This window comes from Cardiocondyla obscurior, linkage group LG22, assembly GCF_019399895.1.
Source record: "Cardiocondyla obscurior isolate alpha-2009 linkage group LG22, Cobs3.1, whole genome shotgun sequence".
In the NCBI taxonomy this organism is placed as follows: Eukaryota; Metazoa; Arthropoda; class Insecta; order Hymenoptera; family Formicidae; genus Cardiocondyla; species Cardiocondyla obscurior.
Genome location: NC_091885.1, coordinates 1,469,298 through 1,489,963, shown reverse-complemented (window position 1 = coordinate 1,489,963; position 20,666 = coordinate 1,469,298). Strand labels below are relative to the sequence as shown.

The 20,666-nt window shown below is 42.4% G+C and overlaps 1 protein-coding gene across 17 annotated transcripts in view; it reads right to left on the bottom strand.

Annotated features, from left to right (window-relative positions):
* Lar (tyrosine-protein phosphatase Lar) overlaps nucleotides 1-20,666 on the bottom strand; it is a 403,675-nt gene that overhangs the window by 99,771 nt on the left and 283,238 nt on the right. For all 17 annotated transcript variants that reach the window (XM_070671186.1, XM_070671188.1, XM_070671201.1 and 14 more), the window contains 2 exons: nucleotides 19,474-19,605; nucleotides 17,772-17,930 (listed from right to left, as the gene is read on the bottom strand). In XM_070671186.1, the coding sequence (XP_070527287.1) occupies nucleotides 17,772-17,930; nucleotides 19,474-19,605 (291 nt within the window). The remainder of the gene's footprint in view (nucleotides 1-17,771; nucleotides 17,931-19,473; nucleotides 19,606-20,666) is intronic.

Here is a 20,666-nt window from a genome sequence, read left to right as displayed (position 1 = left end):
TTGCTGTCCCTCGATTGTCCGAGACGAAAAACCATTATTCGCAACCGCGGAGTGGCTTTATGATTTTGTGCTCCATTTCAATCGATCCGTGAATCGTACCAATTTTCGTGGCTCGCCGTGATTGTACCTTTATATACGAAATGCCGCAGAACTGTTCGATATGCTTGCAACCAATTTATTATATTTGTAACAAACTCTGAAGTAGACGTATCTACCTATCAATTTATCAATTTATTGTTTCCTTCGATTTCTTTTTTAAATATTTATAGAGTTACATGATAAGTTTGATATTTTTTTTCCCTTTTTTTTTTTCCAAGAGTGACATTTTTTCGTTATTTACTCTCGAAATGGAAATGTGTTTTTTAATATTGTAATGTCGAAAGACATTTTTTTATGCCCGGTGGTGTTATTGTAATAACGTGATAACGTCCAATCTTGTTGAAATAAATCCTGTTTCTGGTTTTATTTACGGCTGAAAGGATGTTGAATAGTATTGAATATAGCATATGTATGTGTGCACGCGCGCGTATACACGTTCTTCCGGTCTTTGCTTACTGCTTTTCTACTCTCCATCTACTCTCCGTAACGAATTTGTCGACTTTCTTTACAAGATTCTGCTTTTCCGATCCGGACGTTTTCGCAATGGTAAAAGACAGGATTATTCTGTCGCAGACATTTTTCTTGCAAAGTGTATACGTATTGGTTACTAGTAAATTTAGTAAAAGCAACGCGAAAAACAATCGACGAAGTAAGCAATTTTTAATTGAAAAACTACAAAGACGAGTCAGATGAGTAGCATGAATTATGAATATTAAAAAATTTTTTTTTCTTTTTTTTTTCACTTATTACTACTATTTTTAAAGTTCTCGAGTTGGAATTTTCTTTTTTTTTTTTTTATCTCGGAAGCGTCTCTTATGATCCGTAGGTTGCGTGATTCGAGAAGCACTTTAATTGGAGATTCTCTACCCCGTAATTGCGACTTCTATAATGAATTATTGAGTGGATTGCACTCCGGTACAGACAAGTTGTTTGAAGTTTCACTTCTAATATCTTATTTATCTTTTTTTAGTTAATGCATCTCGCACTCTCAGGGACCTCGGCAACGTTTACACTGTTCGTTCGCAATCATTGCCTTCGATAACTTGATTTTTCCCATCGAGCGTTGCATCGCCGAAAGTTATTAAAAGTTTTGAATTTTTCTTTGCGACGGAATTGGATTCCCCTCCACCCGGTAATCTTAGCAAAACGTAGAGAAACTAATGAATATTATTACTTCATATTACGTTGCTCGATTCAATTCCACGTACGGATAGAATAAGGTTTAATTGTATGTATACTGAGGCAGATGGAGATGTGTGAAAATCGTCAATTTAAATTTAGACGAAAGTGTTGTTTCGTTTCTTTGCACGGAGTCTTTTAACGCAAGCTTAAGTCGCCGAGAGTTTCAGATTAAAGTACCTGCGAGTTCATGCATCCAGCTCAGAATTCTCCTTGGGGCAATTCTAATGACCGACTTTACTTCTACGTTTTTTTTTTCTCTCTCTTTCCCTTCCCCTCCTTCTTTTTTCCCTTTGCATTTCTCTCATTTACTTTCGAGCTATGAAATGCGCGAGGGAAGGTTTCGCGTTGCGAAATAGGCGAAAAAAGTAATCATCATTTACCATCACGCAAATCGTGAAATGCGAAAATAACAAGCACAAATTTCTTCAATGGAGTCATTAAGACGAACGTGTCCGATGTTTTTGAAAGAAACGCGAAGTTCGAGAAGTAAGGCGAGTGAAATATTTACGAAACATTGATTTGACGTATTAAAACGGTGGAAAAATATTTTTATAAAATTTTAATTAATCGCAAAAGGAAAAAGGAAAACAAATAAAATAAAATAAATCCTGCACCGTAGCGGAAATTATGTACGGCAAATATTATGATCGTCCCTTGTTTCATCTCGCGGAGAGGTATTCTGATCGTTCGATAAAAAAGAAAAAAAGAAAAAAAAAAAGAGGCACTCGTGACCAATCACGAAGTACATTGCGGTTAATGCACTCGATAAGTTTCGTTCTCCTGCGCGCGATTTGCCGCCTTATGCGAAGCCAGACAGGAGATCGCCGCGGCAGGAAGTTTGTCTCGCAGAAAGGCTATTCGTCTCCTTTACTTCCGCCGGGAGACGCGCACGTATCTCTCGTCGTTCTAATCTTTCCTGGAGAGGAGACTGACGGGACTCGCTCGTCCTGAAGGAAATACCGAGACAAAAGCGACCACTTTTCCCGTCTCTCCCTCTCCTTCTCTCTCTCTTCATTTCTTTTATTTTCTCTTATTCGTTCTCTTATTCGTTTCCTGCCGTCCTATACGCGTGTTCGACTTCAGGAAAGACTGAAATAAATATGAATTTTACTCGACAAAAGCTGGAGGCACCGAGACGTTCAGTATTCGAACATTAAGAGAGAGAGAGAGAGAGAGGAAGGGAGCAAGGATAGTAGAGTAAAGCATCCCTGCATCCTTCGTACGTAGAAGGCGCTTCCAATCGACCGGAAAATCCGATTTTCCCGGGAATTAAGCCTGTAAGGACGGATAAGAAAGAAGAACGGACTAAACGGAAACTTAGGTGGCGGGTCACTTCCGGAAACTTGAACCGCGCAATATGTACCAGCATAAGAGGTGACCTGCTTGTGCGTAGCGAGAGATTTTATCGGAGAAAATGTTGGAAAGTTTTCCCTTTAACATGCAGAAAAGAAAAATAAAATATAAATGCATGATGTATGATTAAAGAAAAACGCGGCACAGGGAAACTTTTCACTGCGTAAACTCAGCTAGATGACAATTCACCGGTGCAAAATCGTAATCGAAATATGTATATCTCTTTTTTCTTTTTTTTTTTTCCCGATATCTACGATATTTCAAAAATCGTGCATAGATCGACGACGCGACAATATATCAGAGCCGTCTACGATTATGCGGAATAATTCACGGAATTACACGTTGAATATGCATTGTGATGTGCGACGATGTCAACTCAAAAACGACAGAATTGCGTAGAATTCGCGTATATTCCGATGGACAAAGTTCGATCGCTCTTTGGACCCCCGCCATTTGCGCTTGATTATTACTATTACGGCTGTTATTATTATTATTATCGTCGTCGTCATTATCATCATTATTCTACATTAGCCCGATACGCTGCCGTTCTACGGGGGCGGCAAAAATGTCGACAAAACAGACGGACAAATAATATGTTGAATTATTGAATCGGTTATAAAAGTCATATCAAAATTTCATCGTGCATTGTTTCGACGGAAAACAAAATGCGCGGAATACATTGTACGAACCGGGTATAATCGATAATTAATATTTTGAACGAGTTATTTACTCGGGCCGCTGACATTATTTGCGCGCGCGTGATATAAATCAATCACAAGCCATATGCGCGTTACATTTTGATTTAATATGAAATACATTCTTCAAGCCGATGATTATCCGAGGTCGAATAAAAAAAAACCGTGACAATTTTGGAGATACGTTGAACGGCGGTATACAGAAACGGCGGACACAAAAAGAAGAAGAAAAAAAAAAAGAAGGTACTCGTGAACAAAATGACTCTTCGTTAGGGAGAAAACGCGAGTAATAGGATGCCGTAAGTCGGGCAAAAACGAAAGGAAGGATAAGCTTAAGGCCTTCGAAGAAAGTCACTCGAGATGAAGCGGCAAGAAGGGGCACCGAAATTCGAGTACCTGATTACTAATCCAGGTGTGCGTTTGTCTCGCGATGCAAACGCCAACTCGATTTAGTTTGTAGATTGAATCACGCCGTCCGAAAAAGGGCTTTAATTTTTTTTTTCCCTCTTTTTTTTTTTTTAAGAGAGAAAGACGCTCTTTTCGTCGCGAACATCCCCATCCCTCGTACTTGGAACGACTTCCCGTACTTTTCTACCCTTCGCGTTCCCCTTTGCGTCGTATCGGCTTTACGCGACCCTACGGAAGTACCTATCAGACAATTTCTTTCGCGTTTTGCTTGCTTTCGGCATCCTATTTCTCCAGCGGGGAAGGCACCGAAATTGTTTCTTCTGCTAATACAATTACGAGGGTCGGCGCACTTCGTTTTTTACTATGAAAAAAAGAAAAAAAAAAACTGGCTACATGGAAGCGGCTTATACAGACATTATTAAGGCACCGTTATTTTCTTCTAAAGAAATAAAAAATTTTAATAATGCTCCAAACGCTTCGAAAAAAATATCGCGTGTAAAAAATAATTGTAAAAGACTAGCCCGGCGAACAAAAAAATATCGAATGACGAATATATTGCGACGTATATGTATCTTTAGCAAACAATGTGGCGTAATAATTTTGCGCAAATATGTAGCCTTTTACGATACACGCGGGAGAGCTTTACGTAAAAATCATCGCGATATAACGATAAGAAATGACATCGCTTTAAAAACAAAATTACGGTTTAATTGTCATTTTAATGATCGCAGCCGCGATAATACGCGACGTTGTGATTTCTGCATTAACTATCATCGCGATGTGTCAACCATTTTTCTGTATGACGTAACATAATTTTATAAAGACTGACAGACTATTATACGCATTGATGAGAAGCTAATTTAGCGTTTTGATGAAAACAAATTCACTTTTCACGGCTTTATGAAGCGTTTTCAACCGCTGTCGTTTTTCTCTCGGTTAAAAAGCTCTATCCCCCTGAGTTCCACAAATGCACACACTCGTTCATTTCAATTGTACACACTAAATTCGATCCGGCCGCCAATATTTGTCTCGCTCGTGACGTACGTTGCATCGGACGGGCATGGAGAAAAAAAAAAAAAAGTTTCCTTAAATAGAAACTGTCGTGTCCTGTCATCTTCATTCCTATTCCCATACGGGGCGAAGCCAGACGAACCTTTTCTTTCCCCCATGAGGCTCGTGAAGGAGTATGGAATTGTCTGGCTGACCCCTTATAGTCAACGAAGACCGAAACCGAGAGGGACGAAAAGAAGGGAACTCGGGGGCCGGAAAACTTGAAAGCTCGCTCGCCGAAGTACCGGACTTTCCATCTTATTCTCAGAGTTTTCCTTTAGCTGGCTCTTCCCCTCTTTCCTTTTTTTTTTTTTTATTTTTTTATTTCTTTTTTCTTCCCTCCCGGAGACCTTAACGGCGCGAAGGAAACCGATTCGCTGACCCTCCGCGGAATTGATAGCGGGGAATCCTAATTGCGCGCACGTAGATGTGGATCGTCACGGACCATCGGTTGAGAAACGGAGAACGGATGGACGCGCGACCCCGCGGGACGGAAAGAGAGTCTCTCGCGGATAAAATGGTACCGCAGAAAACGTCCGCTATTTAAATCAAAGGTAGAGCGTGCGGCGCCGGAAATGCCGGCACAGCCGGCGGGCATTGTCCGGTAATGAGAGCAATCAGCCGGCGAAATGATATCTCATCATATTTTCATTAGAATAATGGTCGAACGTGCTGGTGAAAGAGAGAGAGAGGAGAAAATCGCGGAAATAGAAATAGACGAGCAGTGACAAAAAGAGAAGGATGGAGCGAATCAAATCGGAAAAGAAGCGAAAGAGAGATTTACGTATAGCGGGGGGAAGGGAAGGGGACGAAAAAAAAAAGAAAGGCATCGGTCGTGCGCGGGCAATGGAAAAAAAAAAAAAAAAAAAAAAGGGACTTTGAAAAATTTGCCGCGAGCACTTCGGCGTCTAAAATTCGAGGATATTCGGAAAACGCCGCCCTTATTTGTGAGTTTTGATAAGTTGGTCTGCGAGCTGTCGACGCTGGACTCGAGTGCCTCGTTACCGATGTTCAGTCCTCGCGGAATATCATGGCGGTAAGAGTAGGAGGAGTGAGGGAGAGGCCCTGGCTTTAATTTCACGCTGTAACGACGTCCGACTTCGCGAAACTCGATAATCGGACGACTTTGCCCGGTAGCCTGCGAACGAAGACAGAAAACCACTTCGAGAGTTTCGCTTTTGGCATAAGGCATAACGCTCCCTCCCCCTTTCCTTTCGCAAATTACTTTCCCGCTGCCGCTGAATGCGAATAGGTATTTATATCCGGCATATGAAAACTCTCGATCCAACGTACCGATCAAGTGCTTAACATTTTTTTTTTTTTTTTAATTATCGCGATGTAAATAATTTATAAAAATTTACAATGAGAAAAACTGGCATATATGCACGTAACTTTTAAAAGCAATTTTTTTTTTATGTTCCTATGATTTGATAATTTCTATCATTTTATCACATAATTGCAACACGTACCAATCCTGCGTCAACTAATTTAGATAATTAATAAAATTATAATCGTCTCACATTTTAACGGATCTATTATCTATTTGCATCATACTATCCGTACAGTTATAGTCTTCGGTCCATATTTATATGGCAAATTTAATATTCCCTAATACAGAATTTCATTTTCTCCCTTAATATGAAATGTAGAGATTATATTTTATATTAAATACACACGCGCGTTCTATAGTCCGAAATGCGTAGTATAAACGGGGCGACCTTTAATATGTATACGCTGTATTGCAATAGAATATATAAATTCGGAATATTCCTGAAATATTTCCCAATCAATTACGGCGAATCGCGTTCACATCAGCTCGCATGATATTGCATCTTGCGGATGGCTGCACGCGGTCGAATTTAGATTTATACTCGTACAGATTTATAAACATTCGGCGTATTCATGCGCGACCCCCTTTTTTTGCGTCGGCAAATGCGCTCCGGTATCGCATCCGCTATTTTCGCATCAATGAATCCACGGGCTACTTTCGCGTCTTAAAGTTAATACTTTCAGTGCTTTTAAAGCGTGCAGCGCGATGAGCTTTCGAAAAAGACAGAGAGAGAGAGAGAGTTTTTGGCTTAAATCGGATCCCACGTACTCTCATAAACATGGAGGACGAGCGCTCTTCTCGAATTTCCATCCTCGTCGATATACTATATACCTGCGCCGCGGCGCATCGCGTTCATCCGATGGGGGTCAAGGGGGTCGAAGATTTAAGGGCGCGGTCCCCGGCACCGAGTGGCCGCACGAATAAGTTGCGGGCTGAAGGATGAGCCCCATCTCTCCTCGCTAGTAGGTAGGATCGACGGGGGGTCCGATGCCCGGCTACTTAATATGACCGATAGGAGTCCCGGTAAGCCATCAAAGTGTAGCGTCCGCGCGGAAGCTATCCCAACGTCCGGGGGATGCTGGGTCAGCCATATTAGTTATCGTCAGGAACCGAGCGTTCTCTCCTCGCCTCCTTCTTCCTCCTCCCTCCCTCCCCGCCCCCGGTTTCCCCCTGTTTCAATCACCGGCTGTGTCTCCATCCTCCGGAATATGCAACGTCGATGGAAAACCCCGGGAAACGCCGAGCGACGCTTTTACATCCTCAAATTACCGAGTCTGAAACGGGACTCGGAACATTTTGAAAATTTTACAAGCTGCAACTCCGCCGGTCGTAACGCTCGCCACCAGGAAGCTGCGCATAAACAGCTGTTTAAAGTAACGCGACGGGTGAGGGGGCGGAGGTAGGGGAGGGGACGGAGGAGACATCGAGGAGGCACGGGGGAAACGGGTCGGTCGAAATCATACGCATGTTAAAGCAGTTTATTCGCCGTATATAAATTTCACGAAAGATGGCAGCGCCGTGTTTGACCGGTCCCGGGGAAAATCCGTGAAATTCTTACAGCGTTTATGCGCGCACCGGCGTTCTTCATGTTTATATGCATCAAGAAAGGGTGGACCGTTCGTGGCGAGAAGGGTAATAAATAGCCCCGTTGCTCGGCGACGGTGTTCCCGGCTGCCGACGGAAATCCACGTCCCCAATAGCCGCTGAATACGTTCTTGAATTTGTACCGTGTCCCGCGCGGCTGCCACGAGTTTTATTTACGCGACTGTTTACGAGGACGAAACGTCACGGCGGAGTACGTACGTACATACGTACGTGCATGTCGATCGACTTTGCGTTTTCTCGGGGCTACATTCATCGGATTTCCGCTCGTCTCGTTATTCCCGGCTTCGAGACATCTCCGAATAGTCGATCGAACTTTCCTCGCGATTACCACCGTGTATTTTATTTCCCCCTTTTTTTTTCGTATCTTCTATTTTTCGTAACTGAGGCGACCGAAAATATTGACGGTTATTTAGAAAAATAGTTTTCCATTCTGCAGAGAAAAAAAGGAACACGAACGGCAGGTGAAACGGTATCCTTTTTCCTCTCGTTCGTACCCATCTCGCTGATGCAAACTAAATTATTCTTTTAGAATGTAAAGTAAAAATAAAAATAAATATAGATTATTAAACCAGATAGATTTAATATTCGACGAGAAAATTACTTAACGATCGAAGTGTAATCGGCTCGACTATTTTCAGCATTATGTAAGTCAGACTTTAGAGATTTCGCGAAATTTTAACCGAGAGCGGGAAAGCCGCATCGAACTTTATACGCTTTTAAAGGCGGCTTTTTGCGCAAGCCGTTTTTCGAACCCGACACACAGACGTATTCGTTAGCGGCCGCTGCGCATGCAACGAGACCGTCGGCCTCAACCTGCCGTAAAATCGATATAAAGGTATCGCCGCGCCGAAATGCAACTCGTTCCAAGCAAATATGCGCCCGGCACAGGAAGGACTCTCGCCGTAAGAATCGGTCGAAAAGAACGGTCGTTGAACTTTAAAAATAGAGACCGTCGTTATCGCAGACGAAAGAGAGAGGCGAGGAAATCGGCTTTGAATAATGTGAAAAATAATTTCAAAGATTTTCTCTTTTTGCCTGAAATTCCATTCCATCTTTCATCTCCACTTGCTCTTCCTCTATCTACCACTTTCCTCTCCGTTCATATATAGTATATATATTTTTTACCCCCCTGTTTACTTCCCTCTATTCTAGCCTTTCCAAAAAAAAGTCTCCAACGGAGAGGAGCCAGATTCTGACATTATTAAATCTCACACGTTTATACACGAATACTTGTTGACTGCGCTGGATCATATTTATTATAACGATACCAACCCGGGAACAATAACCCGCAGAAAGGCATATCGGATATGCCGACGTGTGGGCGTCTAATATTGCCGGTCTCGTCTTACACTTGAAATTCCATGGAGGACTACTCGAGTACGTAGATTAAATCGAGCAACCCGTTCGCCGAATCGAACTTCTCGTTCCACGTCCGTCCATCCATCCGTTCGTCTGAGAGAAAATTCCCGCGAGCCCGATCTGCCGTACGATGAGCTCGGAGCCTGAGGGCTCTCTCGCGAGGGAGAAAGCGGGAGGGGGAGGGAGATTGGGGAGAAAAGATGGACGCGGCGGTCTGATGAAGATGACAGATAATCATATTCGATTAGAATCATCCCTGTGGCCGGATTCCTTTGTCCCAGGTGAATCTTCCAGTTGAAACGAAATGACGAGAGGGAAAGGGAAGAGACGGGTCGGCGTGATACGAAGAATAGTAGGTGGAGGCTCTACGTTCGAGCATCTTTTATTTTAGATACTTCATCTTCAGTTTCTTTCATTTAATTTTTTTTTTTACTTTATTTTTTTTTAATAAATTTTATTATTTTCTCTTTTTGCTTTCGTATATTTGTTATGCCTATTGTCGTTCTCTTTCCATTATTTTTATCTTACTCGCGCTTATGCAGTCACTCACTAACTCGCTTACTTTCTCTCTCTCTCCTCTCCGTACTTCTCCTTTCGTTTTTCCCTCCGGTCCATATATTCATACGCTCTGTTCTCCACTCTCCATTCTCGAGGGTTTTCTCTAACTCAATCCTTAATCTAAATCACGACTTCACCGTTACCACACTATGTTCGTTACTCCCAAGTCAAGCTCCACGATTGTGGGCGTGCAGTCGCTACAAATTGCCTAATTATAATCCGAAAGGATCCGCACATAGTACACGTTGAAAGCGTGAAGTTACGAAACAGTCGTTATGAAAAAAAGGTCAAAAAAAAAAAGAAAAAAAAAAGACACGATTTTCGATAGGTTGATTTCGTGACATTAATTGGCAAAGTTTATACTCTCTAATTAGTTGAATTGGGGAATGCCAATCTTCTCGATAAAAATCTTTTCCGGCCACGGATTATTGAAAGAAAATTTATTATTTTTATCAATAATTACAAATCAAAAAAAAAAAAAAAAAAAAAAAAAACTTTTCAAAGTCAGTTTCTTTTCCCCTCTTTTAATTCTTATAATTTGAAAGAATTTTTATAACGATAAACAGTTAACATATTTCTGCACATATTAATAATTAAAATTTCAAGGATTTTATTCGAAATAATTTTGTAGCTTTTATTGAATCGTGCGTAGTATACTCTTCTTATTATTTCTACAACGTATATACGTAAAAACACGTTACAAGTCTCGAAGTACAAAGGTCCGGAGGGCATCCTTCGTTAGTCCTACTTTAGGATAGCTGCTCATAGAAAGCGGCAGCGAGATGGACGCGCGGAAGTGAAGGTATGTGGAAAAGTAAGCAATGCTTGCTTGCGCCATATGGGAAAACACAGAAGCGAGTTGAATGGGCATTCAAGCGAGTGGCGGCCGAGACTTGCGCCGGCAGCACGCGCCCTGAATGCTACACGACCGGTAGCACAATGGCGGAAGCCGCGGCTTCCTACAATACCGTTGGAAACGGCCGCGCGATAAATTCCTACAACTTTTATCGAATAGGAGAAGGGCTAACAGGCCGAGAAGGGGAGGGATATTGTGAAAGTTCTGTCCCGCGGTTGCGGCTGACTGGCCTTTGGAATTCATGCTCTCCACTTCGCCCTGAACGCGTACAACCTTTACCGTCTACGAAACTGCCTCCTCTTGTGGCCCTATACGTGCTCTCAGCTTCGTTCGTTCACCCGTTGTATGACACTCGTAACTCGTGACATCGTGAGTTTTTCTTTTTTTTTTTTTTTTTTAACACATGCAGTATAATTTCCCGTCAAGAATCCACGTTCCTCGTCGCGAAGTTAATTACTCGTTGAACTGTCGCGTGAAAACGTGATATTTTTTTTTTCTTTATTTTTAGAAAATAAATATAACGATAGATTTATTAAAAAAAAGTTTTAATTACAATTTATTATAAATATAATATTGATTTGTAAAATATTAAAAGTTGCTCTAGCAAATTCGTCACTTTTTCTTTTTTTTTTTTTTTTTTTTTTGGAATTTTATTGAACGGTTTTGGTTATTGAATTAAAATCATGATATCCTAAAATTGAACCTTCGCTAATCGATGCATGAAATATCCAATTCAGATTGCCAGCTACCATGACAGACGCAATAAACGATAGGTCGGTTAGAAAAGACGGGGGGAAAAACCTTTACCGTCGGGGCATGAAAATCAATTGCGTGATCAGGTCCACTTATTTCCTCGGCGAGGAAACTTGCCGCGCATTCTCCTTTTCCATCTGGGAAACTCGCAATCAAGAGGTTCCTGCGGATTGAGAGTGTGCGTGCAGACGAACTTCGATGCTGAAAAGCCGGAATAAGACAAAACGAAAAGGAAATGAAATGACAGCGACGACGGGGATTAAAAGTAAGAAAAAAAAAAAAAAGAATAAAAAAAAGAGACTTCGAAGAAGAGAGATGCAAACCGATAAATAGCGGGGGGGTCGTCGCTCGAGATTGCGAAACATCTAAATAAGCACGAGCTGGAAGTAACGGGAAGCGGAAGTATCTCCGGAAAACCATTTGTAGCCCGCATCCTTGACTCGCGCCCGAAGATGCGGGTAGTTCTCCGGCAATTATACTAATGGAAATCGGGAAGTAAGCGTTCGGTGGAAGGGGAGGGAAAAGAGAGTATTCTTTGACTGTAGGGGTTGACCGAAACCGGGAATAGAAGAAGGTGAGGAAGAAGTACGTTAGCGAAGAAGGCGGAAGAGCCGGCGAAACGAGTCTGGTCTGATGTATGTGTGTGTATATATATATGTCTGTACGTGTGCTGAGTAAAAAGTGAGCAGCATTTGAGAAGGGAAACCCTACTGGATACCGAAAAGCGGAGCGATGAGGGTAAGAGACGTAGGGACTGAAAGCTGAGAAAGCTCGAAAGGGTTGTATACTTCCACGGCATGCTTCGCTGTTCTAGTCGTTCCGTTGCCAAAATAAGAGAGGCATTAATGAATGAGCCTGACTGAAGCATAGGTAAGGGTAAAGCTCCCTCCCCGGTTCCATGTGCGGGAGGAAGGAAAATGTGTAAGACGAGGGGAACCGAGTCTTCAAAGAAACGTTAAGTGGGCCGGCGTTAAGCTGCCGAAAAAAATAGCCAAAATGTTCTTTCGAAGCGAAAAATGAACCTGCCGTATCTTCGTCTTTAATCTTTGTCAGACAATAAACGAACTGAGCTCGGGGCGGAATGTTGAGCAACAAATATTTTAAAACGTAGCTTTTTGTGCAAAAACGCGATTAAAAAAAAAAAAAAAGAATAACGTCATATAGCTTTCAAGTCGAGATACGCGACAATCGAAATTCATTTATTACCAAATTCTTTTTTTATTTTTTTATTTTTTTAGCTTAAACCAACTGAAAATAGAATTTCTATTACCTAAAAAATACAATTTAAATTAAAAAATGTGCATGTGAATAATCTAACGTTTTTGTAATAAAAGATTTTTAATGGAGTATCAAAATCAATTTTTAATAAAAAAAAAAAAAAAATATATCAAATTAAATGATAAAAGTATTATGAGAAAGGATAGCTTTTAGTAGAATTTTCACCAGGAGGGAAATCGATCGCGGGCTAATCGCGAACAACTGTGTATATTTAATTTCCATGCCGGGAGCGTCGGCAAAAGTGGCGACAACCGGATTTTAAATAGTATTGCACCGGAAATGGCGCGACCTCGCGCCGCGCGCTGCGAGATACCCGGTCAACGGAGTAAATCGAGTATGACGTTTAACGACAGGTTAAACCATTAGACGAGGTTACGATCGATCGGATAATACGAGACGTCTGCGAATTTGATCGCTTGTATCCGTGCCAAATTTCTGTAATCGGCGCAAATGATTACCCTACGCTTTATACGATACACCAAGCCACTCCTCTCTCTCACTCTCTCCCTCTCATTGTTGCGCCCATAACGTCCCGATACCAACCGCAATTGGAGTAAATATTTGAGCACTAATTGAACTATTCGGACCGCATATACCCCGTAGTTTCCCGGCTAAACAGTTACACTCGATTGTGGTAAATCATAATGGAAATGTCGTTACCGCGCGCCGTATTGCGTTTTCCTGCCACTTGCATCGTTCGGCAAAATATTTATGCGATAAATTATACAAACGGGCCGGCGTCCCCGTAATGTCGCTCTTCCTCCTTCATTAATTATTGTTGCGCCGATAAAGTGACACTAGCGCGACATTTCTTATGCGCAGCGAAATGGTTACCGTTGAAGCATTAATGTACTTCGATTTCGTTGATCTATGTGAACCGGCTTCTGATCAGACGTTCGTTCATAATACCCATTTACGGATCTGTAATATTAACCACCGTTCAGAGGTCATAACCGAGCCCGTCTACGGTCGCGGTTTGTGTCTCGCTTAAATAGAGATGGAGCGCGTTTCCGGCGCGATCGGATCAAACCTCTCCGGCCGAGGGTAACGCGCACCGAGACCCGTGTAAATCCTTTACGCGTGTATGCGTATGCGCTAATGAGCTGGAACACTTAGCCGGTGATGCCTGGGCCCTTACGTGTTTGTGCGTTAACTCCGGTCCGCGGGGATATCCCGTGCCAAGAGACCTGGCCGCAATCTCGATGTCTTGGCCGAGCTACGCGCGCCGAGCGTGTACATAGCGCGCGATAATGACCGACTTGTTCCCACGTGTGCGCAAATACTAGAATTAATTAAAAAAAAAAAAATATTTCCTTTCGCTCGTGTATACGGTTAACTTATTTTTGAAAGAACGGTTCCGCGAACGCAAAAATGAAATACGCTGAATCGACGAGTAGGCTCGTGAAAAATTAATAAACGTATATCGAACACCAGCGGCCGTTTTCTCACTAATTTTCAACGTATCAATTTTTCGTTACGTTGATGAATCGTACCGCGAATAGCTCGCCGCGAATTAATCTACGAAGCACGTATATACGCGGCCCGTGTTCTTGCAGTAGCTTTCGTAAACCGTCAGCGCAAAACAAAGAGCGTGCGATATATGGGACACATATCTAGTTATACTTCGCCTCGTTGGTACACCTCAGAAAACTAAATTGTTCTCCAGATTGTCGTTATTTTCAACTAGAGCGAGGAGAAGTTTTGTAGGACTAAAACGCGGCAGATATTTGTCTTCCGTTACAAACTTGGAACTGAATGAAGTTTTTAAAGCAGCGTACGACATGTATAATATGGAGGGAAGAACATTTAAAGAATGCCAATAGCTTTTACCGTTACTTAGAAAATTTGTCTCGGCATTTAAGACCGTATTATTTTATTCCAATTGCTGTTACGTTTATTTATAAAATTATTAAGTACACGCTAACTTCACCCTACGATCTCCGCCAGTAATTCACGTTAATTTTTTTTTTCTTTTTTTTTTTTCGTGCCCGCGATATGCAGAAACAAAAACATCTTAATTGCCGCGGCCTGTCGATAAAGCAAAAGTCCTCGCGAAAGCGTCTTGGGGGACCGGATGAATAATGCTACGCGGTCACAGGGAAGACCCGCATCGCTAAGCATCGAGGAGCATTAATTACCCAGCGAGAGTCGCGCGAAAAAGTTGGTCGAAAGAGCCAATCAAACCCCGGCCCAGCTTCCCTTTGCTTCGGCTTTTAACGAAGAAACGCATGGCGCGGGAGCGCCCGAGCGGAAGAATCACATTACCGGGCGTCAATTAACGGCACCGTTTCGCGCGGTATCCGCGATTAATTAGAAGCTTCCGGGTGAGCTGGCAGCGGCTGGCTGGCTAGGGGGGGAAGAGGGAGAAGGGGCCGATGCCGCCACAGGCTGCAGAAGTACGACGCGGGATGGCGACGGCTACGAACGAGGATGGAAGACAGAAACCTCGGAAGACAGGGTGCCGCCGATAGAGCGTCGTGCCGCACTTCCGTGAAAGTCGTGGAACTCGCGCGCGCCTCTTCCACGGTAGATTAACCGTTAATTGGTTAAGCATCCGGAGGGTGGAAGGAAGGTCGCGGAAAGGGTAGATACCGCCGGTCTCCGTCTCGAGAGCGGAGTTTGATTTCCGCTGGAACGCGCGCCTCCCCGTCGCGCTTTTACCGCCGCGGATATAACCGCGCGATTGTCCGGATTTGCTTGGGGGAGAGAGTTCGGTAATTAAAAGATCGCTACAGTCTTCCCCTTACTCGTTTTCCATTGGCACGGCTACCCTAAATTTTCCGCCCGACGACGCTAATCTACGCGGGACGTGAGAGAGTAATATTTCTACCGTAATGAAAGATAAACAAAAGTCGATGAAAATGTCCGGATTGTTTTGTCCCGCCGATAAATTAAGAGCGAACGACGTTCGATCCGCGCGGGTGTTTAAAATCGGATAACGTTCGCTTGCCGCCGGCGCTCAAGATTTATGGATTCATTGCCGATTCCTCAATCGTTCGTGCGTTTTAACGCGACAATATTCGACACGCTCAATGCGCAACCGCGTTATTAAGTAATGAGGCGCATCGATAATCGTTGCCGGGACAAACCTTTCCGGTAGGCGTCGGGATTATCTGGCCGTGCAGCAAGTACGGGCAATCCAAAACCGCCGGTCATTAATAATTCCCTCTGTACTCGGTAAACACAGTATGAAGCTGAAAGTAATTCGCTGCGGCAGCAAACTGCCCTACAACCCTGGCTGATATTAAGCGCAGCAACTGCATACTCCGCTGCTGGAAACTTCCAGCAATGTTAAACTTACATCCCGCCCGCTGTAATCGATCGTACTGTTGACGAACGGTGAAAGGTACCTCGGCAAGATTGTTCGTACGGGATTACAATTTCGACGCGCACTCAGCACTAATGTGTGCCAATTCTTCTTGATATTAGAACATCATCTACCCGCGATACCACGCTCAGAAATGTATTTTAATCTTACTATTATAGTATATATTATATATATATATTTCGAGGGGAACAAAAACGCAGCAGGGCCATTGTTTTCTCCCCTTATATCGCGGAAATCACGAGCGAACTTGCTCAGCGAAATTAGAATCAAATTAAAAACCCGGCCAAGCCAATTAAAACGTTTTGCGAAAGTTCAAGAGATTCTCCCTCGGGAACGGTAGGGTTTCGCGGCGCGGTAGTTTTTTCTTCCCCCATTACGTCGTTTGCCGTCTGGTCGTCGAATCGGACGCCATTAAGCCAACCGTTCTCCCGTATAAATACCGCATAGTTGAGAAAATAGAGAAAGAAAGAAGTCCAGCAAAATGTGGACGAAGTTTCTGTTTAATTTCAGAAAGATTTACCTCGTTCTACTCGCGCTGTATCGACGTAATCAGCCGCGCTCGGGCAAAGTTCCGAGAATGTTGCGACGTCGGCATTTTAAATGCGCGAAATTAAAAAAAAAAAAAAAAAAAATTTTTTAATAATAATGATATATAATTATAATTTCAAAGAGGCGTTTTGAAATAACGCGGCCAAGATCGTCCATTTGCAATGGATCTTGATTCACGGACAATTCATAAATAATTAATAATAAATAATTCGCATCGAAGTGCATTCAAGCGAGGTTTACATCGGTAAATAGTTCCGGTAACGTTATCCGCGCGTCGCAGTCAAATTTGACGTTACGGTACAGAAAGCTTGAAGCTTCGAACATTACCAAACGGTAGCAGCTGTCCCGGAAGCTTCCTTTAAATATTAAACAACGTAGCGACGTCCCCGATAGCGCTAATAGTTATTACGCGATATCGTCCGGGAAAACTGTCCCCAAGGCAAGTGACTTTGTTATAAAACACAAACCGCGCGCGCGCCCAGTATACCCCGGGCCCACCCATCGGAAGGATAAAACTCGAACTTTCCGTCGTATCGTATAACGTAGTCCTTTTGAGCGCGAGCCTGCCGACGAAAATTATGCCGGGACGTGCAGTTTCAGAATAAGGGCCCCCTTTCTCTTTCTTTCGCGCGGCGCTGTCGTAAAAGCAAAATTTTACGCGACAAGGTTGAGTGATATATCTCTTTTTGCTGGGCTCACTTATACACGGCGCGAGAATACGCGAAAATGTCTTTGTTCGCGGCTAAGTAGTCGTCATGCGTGACTCCGCGAGCCCTGCGGAGGCTCCAATTACTTCCCACGTGTTTACTTCGTTCAATCATAATTAATAAAAATATCACGAGCCGCAACACACTCCGGTATAACTCGCTGACGCTCGCGATTTCTTATCGCAAAGCAAACCGCATTGCGACAGTTTATAATTTTTCGAATGGACGTACAAGCAAGATTTTCTACCGCAAAATAACGTGGGGTGAATTTAAATAATTTTAAATAAACTTTTTTAAATGAAAATAAAAAGTAATGGAGAATATTATTTAATTTAATCCGCCGAATAAAATTCCCGAAATAAAATTGTTACGGGAAAACACGTGAATTCAAATTTCCCCCAAGAATTAATATTATTTATTATTTAGTTAAAAAATATGCAAAAATAGGTAGATAAATCAGTTTTTGTAGACGTGCAAATTAACGACTCGTTCTCTTTTGCTTCCGTCTTCAAGTATATGAAGTAAATGAGAAGTATAGGGGGTTACTGGTTGTATGGAAAAATAATTCTCTTTCGAGAAATATAGTTTTCCCTCGCTGACAAACGAAGGATTCGCCTGTACACCGGTGCTAACGAATTATTATAACGACAAATTTACTTACTTTCGTAACCGGTGAGCGTCGCCTCGGCTGAAACAGCGTCGCCGACTCCGTTCTCGGCTAGGCACTCGTAGTTGGTATTGTCGCGCGACGGCTTGACAGGTTCGATCCGCAGTAAAGCACCATTTTCATACTGGTGCACCACATACCGGGACTGGGATTCTGTCGACATAAGACGGAAGATTGAGGCGGACGCCTACACCGTAAAAAGGAAAGCTTTTTTCCTCCCCTTTTTCCCTCCCTCTTGTCACAAAAGGCGAGGAAAAATACCGATGCGATCAAGGGCGCGCGAAAATGATCGGCGACGACAACGGACGATATAAGATCGAAAATTGCGCCGTTGCGGAATCTAATAAAAAGATGGGTATGTGTGTCCCTCTCGTATCCAATTCCGCGGCCCGAGAAATATTGAATGGGAATTGGATCGCGTCTGTATAAATTTCGAGCGAGTGGCCGGGCCCCGACTCTCGTCCCCGTTACCGTTTTTTTTTTTTTTTTTTTTCTTTTTCCGTCCGTTCCGACGCTCACCGCGAATTGGCGTCCAGAATGTTACAAGCGGTCGCTGGCCATTATCTCGCCGAGTGTTCCTCGTCGGATTAGCGAGCGCCGACAACGAATATGAACCCGATCGCTCGGGTACATACATTCCGCGGATCAGACCGAATGTTATGCGAAACCATCGCGCGTCATCAGGATCATCTCTCTGGATTTGCCGGTCTTCCCGAATGAGAGCGCGAGTGCAACGTTACGAAGCTCGTTCTAAATTCGATCTTTAAATTGGTATATCAGAATTCTCTCGACATGATTTACTCGGTTTGGAAATAATACGAAAATATATCGTAAAAATAATATAAATAATTTATATCGTTAGATCCACGTTCAGTAAGTAGTTAGCAATTATCTATCGATGACGTTTATACACATATCTAGTGAAAATATAAAATAATGTTAGAATTGAAACAAAAAATACAAAATTAAAACGTCTATTCTAAAATAATATTCATCTTATGGAAATATATTCCTAGTTTACTAAAGGTCAAACGAATTAACTGCAAATTCATGAATATTACAGGAATAGATTTCAAATTCTATGAAAGCTATTACATTACGAATGAATCTTGCTCTGGGTGAATGTATGCTATTTTCGAGGAATAGTAAATCCTCGAAATACTATCCTGGTTATTATAATTCGGTTTGTGGATGCGATGTAACGCGGAGCTGTCGTGAACTGTTTGGTCGAGCGGGGGCTGACAAAAAGATTAGATATGACACACCTGCACTTCACGGGATATCCAATAAAGCTCGTTCGGTTTTGTGAATGGTTGCAAAAACCACTTGGACAGAAACTGAGATAGTTAGAACCGATTAAAATAAAATAAAATAAAAAAATTAAAAAAAAAGAAAAATAAAATACCCGAGTGGAAATTTATCTAGCTAATCTGATTTTGTAGCATGGACAAATACAAGCGAAACGATACCGAAAAAGACGCGAGAATAAAAAAAAAAAAGCGGATAGTTCAAAAGTCGGAGGAACTTTTTAATTTAAACATTTTTTTTTTTTTTTACCGTTTATTCTTTCGTGAAACAAAGAAGATCGAAACCGTCGCACGGATTAAACGCTCCCCCTCGAACCGGCGACGATAATTCAAAGACGCAAACCGAAAGACAGGAAAAGAACATGTGCGAAAGTGTAAGGGGGACTTACGTGAGATTCTCTTGCCGTTCTTTCGCCAGTGTATTTGGGGCGGCGGTGCTCCCTCCGCAGTGCAGTAGAAGCTCGCTATTCCGCCTGCCTTCACCTGCTGCGATTGTGGCTTCACCAGAATTGTCGGCGGACCTGAGAACAAAAAGACCGTGTGGGATTCGTTGATTAGACTCGACTCACAATAGGATTTTCGGGTGATGGTCGTGCGGCCAGCCTGACATTTGAGGCGCGTCTCGAGGCTTCGTATACTTTAGTGAACGTATTTTTCATGGTAAAAATAAGTTTCTCATTTTATTTTTTTATTTCCGCACGATTAAAGAATAAAAGACAAATTCGAAAAGACTGCGAGTGCGCGTGTCCTTTTAATTGATCTATTTATCCGTGACTTATTTTCGAAAATCACGTCTAATATCTTTTTCATGTACACGTCACTCTTCGCATTTTTCACAGGAAATATTATATCCGCGAAAGCTTGTTTAATAATAAAAAATAATTTAAAACTTTTATAACACTTGCAGTCTGTTTCATATTAAATCATCAATTTTATTTCAAACGCAATAAAAGGTTATTAAATTTATGCGTAATAAAAATATTAATAGCAGTGTATATTAGCAGTGCTAAAGGCAGAATAAAATTGCGGAATTGTACCTAGATAAAGATTATTTTAGTTATTTGCACTGAAAATCAGGCGGTCGTTTCATAAAGAATCGCAAAGTAGCAGGAGGTTATATAAAACTGAACCCTTCGTTCATGAAAATTGCGCGTTTTAACGTTTCTCGTTTCTCGTGTTACAATTTAAATAAAAAGTTCACAGTTGCACTCGCTCGCTCGCTCGCCAGCGTTGAAAAACATTAATTTGCAAAGGAAAATTGCAGTCCTCGGTTACGCAGATATTTTCTTTCTACATCAGCTCTGCTTGGGTAATTAGTCTCCTTCTCGTAATTCGGGTCATTAGTCTACTTTCCGTCATTCAGAATGGCATTCATGGATTTCAGTTAAAGCATATATAGAAAGAAATGATGGACGGGGCCGCCCGTCCTGTCAAGTTCATACGTACGGTAAGTCAGAAAATTCCTCGATATGCAAAAAGAAAACGGTCGGTCGAATAAAAGCGGCACCCGCTCGCCAGTTTTAGAAAACGTATAATCCCGAAAGAGAATCGAGATCCCGAGAATAACGTTCCCGATAATTGT